Below are 5,766 nucleotides of genomic sequence, written 5' to 3' on the forward strand. Positions count from 1 at the left end.
CTCAAAAGATGGGCCAAACTTTGAAAATCAGACAATGATGTATGGATTCATACTGTGGTTTTTTTCTTCCTTTTTGTGTTACAGGACAGGACCATTGCAGCAAATTGCTGTCCCCAAACACCAGATGAGATGGACATCTCAGAGAGTATTCTCAGCGATCAGCTAGAGATGACCAGCAGTGACCTTAAGGATTCATCTTCTCCCACTGAAGAAGAATTATCCATGTGTTAAGTGGTAATTATTTGTGTTATTACATTGCAATAAAAGCAATTTTCATAATCTTCCATAATCATCATAATTATTACAAATAAATGCTTGAAATATCTCCCTTTGCATGTATTGAGCCTATGTAATATATTAGTTTCACTGCAAGTTTAATTACTGAAATATACAAAATTTTGCACAATATTAAAAAAAAAAAACAGTTTCACCTGTAGATGAAAACTTTGTACTAATAGGTAACGCAGGCATGAATTAATTATATAAATTTTCTTTTTTTCTTTTTTTCAGACAACTGAGCAACAGGTCCCCCTTTCTCTGGAAACATCAGATGAAGAAGACCAACAAGCAGAAGCAGACGAAAAAGTAACACGCACAAGAAAACCACCTTCAAAAACCACAGAGGCAATGGATGAAACTGCACGTGGATGTATCCCTCAACAACATCATATCACCGTGAAGATGTCCTCAAACACGGAACACCAGCGAATATATGATAAGAAGAATTACTGCCTTTACTGTGAGAAGCCGTTTGCAAAGATTACAAGACATCTGAAGCAAAAGCACTCTGATAAGGTTGAAGTTGCTAAGGCACTTGCACACAGGCATGGTTCCACCATGCACAGTCTTCTGCTGGGGAAAATAAGAAATATGGGAAATTACCACCATAACTGTTCAGTACTATCCTCTGGGAATGGACTAATAATACTGAAAAGACAAGCAACGTATCTATCGACAGTAACAGACTATCTGCCTTGCAAGTTTTGCTTCGCTATGTATGTCAGAACAGACCTCTGGAGACATAAGCGTTGCAAACTGCAAGTGAAAAACGATGGACCGGTGAAAAGAAAAGTTCAGGCAAGTTGTTCCCTGATGTTGCCCACGGACACAACAATTTCCAGCGGACTCAAAGAAATTCTTCAGGACATGACATATGACAATGTTACACAAGTGGTGAAATCTGACGACCTGATTCTTTCACTGGGAGAAAGAATGTTCCTCAAAAATGGAGAAGTTCGACGTCATCGGGCAGACATCAGAAACAAGATGAGGGAACTTGCCAGATTTCTTTTGTCAGCGCGAAAGATTGACAAAGACATTATCTTTTTGAAGGACCTGATCAACCCAGGAAAGTTCAACACAGTACTTGAGGCTGTAAAAAGTTTGACTGGGTTTGATGCAGCGACAAACAGGTTCTCAGTTCCCTCAACAGCACTGAAACTGCGCCACTCCCTTGTGAAGGTGTCTTATATTGTGCAAGGAGAGGCTCTGCGTCAAGAGGACAATGTCTTAAGGGGAAGGGCAGAACAGTTCATCAAATTAATTGAACTAGAATGGACAACACATGTGTCATCCAACGCACTGAAAACCCTGTACCAGAAGAAATGGAACAGCCCCCAAACGTTGCCTCTATCAGAAGACATCAAAAAGCTTCATGATCATTTAAAATCCCTTGCAGAGTTGAACAAAAAAGCTCTCATTGACCATCCATCACAGAGGTCATGGAGTGAGCTCTCGCAAGTCACCCTGACACAGCTGATTTTATTTAATCGACGTCGTGAAGGAGAAGTTTCTAGGATGGAAGTACAGACATACTTACACAGAAACAAACGCAGTATGCATGATGAGATTCTGAAGAGCCTGTCACCATTTGAGAAGAAATTGTGTGAGAATCTCATCAGGGTGGAAATTCGGGGAAAAAGAGGCCGCAAGGTACCAGTGCTGTTCCCAAGAAACGCACAGGAGTCTGTGGAACTTCTGATAAAAACAAGAGATGAGGTTGGAATTTCCCCAAGCAACCCTTACATTTTTGCCCGCCCATATTATGGATCTCTGGAGAACATTCGTGGATGTGACAGCTTAAAGCGATATGCCGAAAGCTGTGATGCTCAACATCCAGAAAACATCACATCAACAAAACTACGAAAGCATGTAGCTACAGTTTCACAGCTCCTGAATCTTGAAACTCATGAACTTGACCAGCTAGCAACATTCATGGGTCATGATATTGGGGTTCATAGGGAGTTTTACAGACTTCCTGAAGAAACCCTTCAAATAGCAAAAGTTAGCAGAATTCTTTATGCCCTGGAAGATGGAATGGGAAAATTCAAGGGACAATCTCTGGAAGACATTACCCCAAACATCAATTGTAAGTAAAGGATTTCAGAAATTCTGTACATTTTATTGAACAAAGTAAATGCTTTATACTGTGTAGAAAAAAATACTTTAAAAAAATGCTTACGTGCACACATTTAATTTAAACGTTTGAATGCAGATGAAGAGGAGTTCAGCGACTTAGATGCAGAGGATGTCCAATCTGAGCAGACTGCCACAACAAGTCAAGAAGGCAAGATTTTCCACTGCATGCAGTTTTATTAATAAATATAGACAAATGTGTGTGACTCTAAATTATTTAATCACATAAACTTTTTTTTTTCTTTTTCAGGAACCTCAAAGTTTGGACATTCTGATGAATTGGCTACTACCTCAAGACAAGCAATTGGAGATATTCAAAAATCAAGTCCAACAGGTGCGTTATTTTGTTGACTTTAAAGAATATTCTCTACATGGAACACCTTGATATTTTGTTAAGAAGAATTAATAGTGGCCATTTGCCTTTATCCATTAATTACTTTCTCAATTTATTTATAGCGAAACCCAGAAGACCTTTGTCAAAGACAGAGAGAAAAGCTGTTGAACATCACTTCAAGGACTTTCTGAAGCAAAGGAAGATCCCTGGAAAAACAGACTGTCAAAGATTCTTGATTGGAAATCCGAGGCTAAGGGATAGTGGAAGAGATTGGAAAGTAGTGAAATACTTCATGCACAACAAAATAATGTCTATAAAGAGGAACTTGTGCCAATAGTATTAAGACCAATAATCTAGATTAACTGCTGAATACTGGGAGCTTGCAATATGGAGCATCAATGTAAAGTGCCTCAATGCTAGGAGCTCGCATTATGGATCATCAATGTCATGTGCCTGAATGCTGGGAGCTTGCATTATGGATCATGAATGTTATGTGCCTGAATGCTGGGAGCTTGCATTATGGATCATGAATGTTATGGGCCTGAATGCTGGGAGCTTGCATTATGGATCATCAATGTTATGTGCCTCAATACTGGGAGCTCGCAATGGATCATCAGTGTCACTGGTGGTCCATGTAAACGGAGCCTCAGTATTAAGGTTGCAACATTGTTAGTCCATGTAAACGGAGCCTCAGTGTTAAGGTTACATCATTGTTAGTCCATGTAAACGGAGCCTCAGTGTTAAGGTTACATCATTGTTAGTCCATGTAAACGGAGCCTCAGTGTTAAGGTTACATCATTGTCAGTCCATGTAAACGGAGCCTCAGTGTTAAGGTTACATCATTGTTAGTCCATGTAAACGGAGCCTCAGTGTTAAGGTTACATCATTGTTAGTCCATGTAAACGGAGCCTCAGTCTGTTAGAACATGAAGGAATACAGATTTACCAATCTTTTAAAGGGGACCTATCATACCACCAGGTGTGAGTGTGATTAGCCATTACAAGCCGTTTTCAAAATGTGCAGCATTTTGACATCATAGGTGGGCGTGTCCACCTAGATCTTTGCTGGATAGATGAGCAACGTTTACTTCAGTCCACTGGGTAGGCTGGTAGACTGATCTATCCAGCACACATCTAGGTGGACACGCCCACCTGTGATGTCACAATGCTGCACATTTTCAAACCTGCTTGTAATGGCTAATCACACTCACACCTGGTGGTATGATATGCCCCCTTTAAACATGTCTTGCACTTGTTTTGTAAATATTATTACGTAAATAATATAATAGTTATTTTAAATATCTCTTATTTCAGTTTTATATGTATGTTTCCTGACTTTAGTGATTTGTAGTACTTGTTTTTATTTTTAACTTATACTCTTGCTCTTATATTCTTACTCTTACTGTGTTTAATGTATACACTGATAAATATAAAACTTTTGCATTTAACCTGATTCTGATTCCTTTTTCACATGATAACAAGTCGCTGTTCATGTCTTTTGTGAAATTAAGCCATCCTCTAGCTGACTGGTCCTTTGCCTTCTGGGTAGCCCTTTATTGAATACAGTGTCATACTTGACAATGGTTAAGCTATCCATTAAAGCTGAGCCTTTACATTCTGTTACAAAAACACACTAACAAATCAAGTTTGACAAATTATTATTACATTAGTTGAGATTACTATCTTTCCCTTGCAGTATATATAGTTATTTCCTCTTTTCATAAAAGCAGGAGTGTGAATGTCGCTCCATGCTATCTAAGAAGGGACTTGTGTCATTTTGTAATAGCCAACAGTGGACCCCTGTCATTAGAAACACTTATGTTATGCAAATCAACAGATAAAATGCATTCCTTTAACCGTAGACTAAGCACACAAGTTTGTAGTTGTAAAAAAATAAAAACCTTATTAAGTTTAGATATTAGTGTTCATGACATTGTTGGGGCAACTTTAATTGAAAAATAACACTATGCATATATACATACATATATCATATTTTATTTAGATTGTTATGACCTCTTAAGAACTATCCATTTTGCTTATTTACTTTTTTACTCATCCATGATGGAGTGTGAATGTCACTCTTTGCTATCTAAGAGAGAACTTCTGTCATTATGTATCAGCCAACAGTGGACCCCTGTCATTCCATACAGTACAAGTGTGGACCATTTTCTGTGATGCAAATCAACAATTCAAATGCATTTCTTTAAAAATAGATTGGGGACTGGAGTACATTGTAAAAAGGTAAATTAAGGCTAATTTGGGGATTGAACAATTTCAAAGGTCTAGACCCTTATGTTGTATTTGTTTATCATTTTTATTGATACAAATTAATAGATAGGTTTTTTGTTAGACAATTCTATTCCTAAAAACACACTAACAAATCAAGTTTGAAAAATTATTATTGCATGAGTTGAGATTACTATCTTTCCCTTACAGTATATATAGTTATTACCTCTTTTCATAAAAGAAGGAGTGTGCATGTCGCTCCATGCTATCTAAGAAGGGACTTGTGTCATTTTGTAATAGCCAACAGTGTCATCCAAATTAAATGTATTATTATTATTATTTATTAGTGGACCCCTGTCACTACATACAAAAAAAGTGTGGAACTTTTAAAGCTGAGCCTCTTTTGTTTGCATGTTTCAAGAGACTTTACTAAGTAGTCTGTTTAACAGCCGTCTACAGACGTGTGAACGACTGCAGGTCGTTCACACAATAGAGGAGTGTTTGAAGCGACGTGTGTGGATTGGTAGTTGAAAATCAACCTCTGGCCAGCAGAGGCGCTATAGAGTATGGACTAAACACTCACACACTTTCAGGTCCCCTCTTGGCAAAAGTTGTGAAAATGCGTCAAAATATTTTAGGCATGTTTTTAGGTTGATTTAAGGCATGACCAAAAGGGGACCTGAAAAATGTCCCCTCTTGGCTCGGAGGTCCCCTGTTGGTGAAGGTGTTACGACGCCGAAGTCCACTGTTGGATAGTTAGGCGAGTACACACACACACACACACACACACAC

At 38.3% G+C, this 5,766-nt stretch overlaps 1 protein-coding gene across 2 annotated transcripts; it reads left to right on the plus strand.

Annotated features, from left to right (window-relative positions):
- Positions 1-459: 459 nt before the first annotated feature.
- Positions 460-4,943, plus strand: LOC132468982 (uncharacterized). 2 transcript variants are annotated; one of them, XR_009528304.1, is made up of 3 exons: positions 460-2,368; positions 2,495-2,749; positions 2,872-4,943. XR_009528304.1 is itself a non-coding variant. In XM_060066884.1 (2 exons), exons 1-2 carry the CDS (start codon positions 628-630, stop codon positions 2,596-2,598), a joined length of 1,845 nt encoding a protein of 614 aa, XP_059922867.1. In that variant the 5' UTR covers positions 460-627; the 3' UTR covers positions 2,599-4,943. The 2 variants fall into 2 exon arrangements, 1 of the variants encoding a protein (XP_059922867.1); XM_060066884.1 differs by having other exon boundaries at positions 2,495-4,943.
- The last annotated feature ends 823 nt before the right edge of the window (positions 4,944-5,766 follow it).

Source organism: Gadus macrocephalus, chromosome 12 (genome assembly GCF_031168955.1).
Source record: "Gadus macrocephalus chromosome 12, ASM3116895v1".
Taxonomy (NCBI): Eukaryota; Metazoa; Chordata; class Actinopteri; order Gadiformes; family Gadidae; genus Gadus; species Gadus macrocephalus.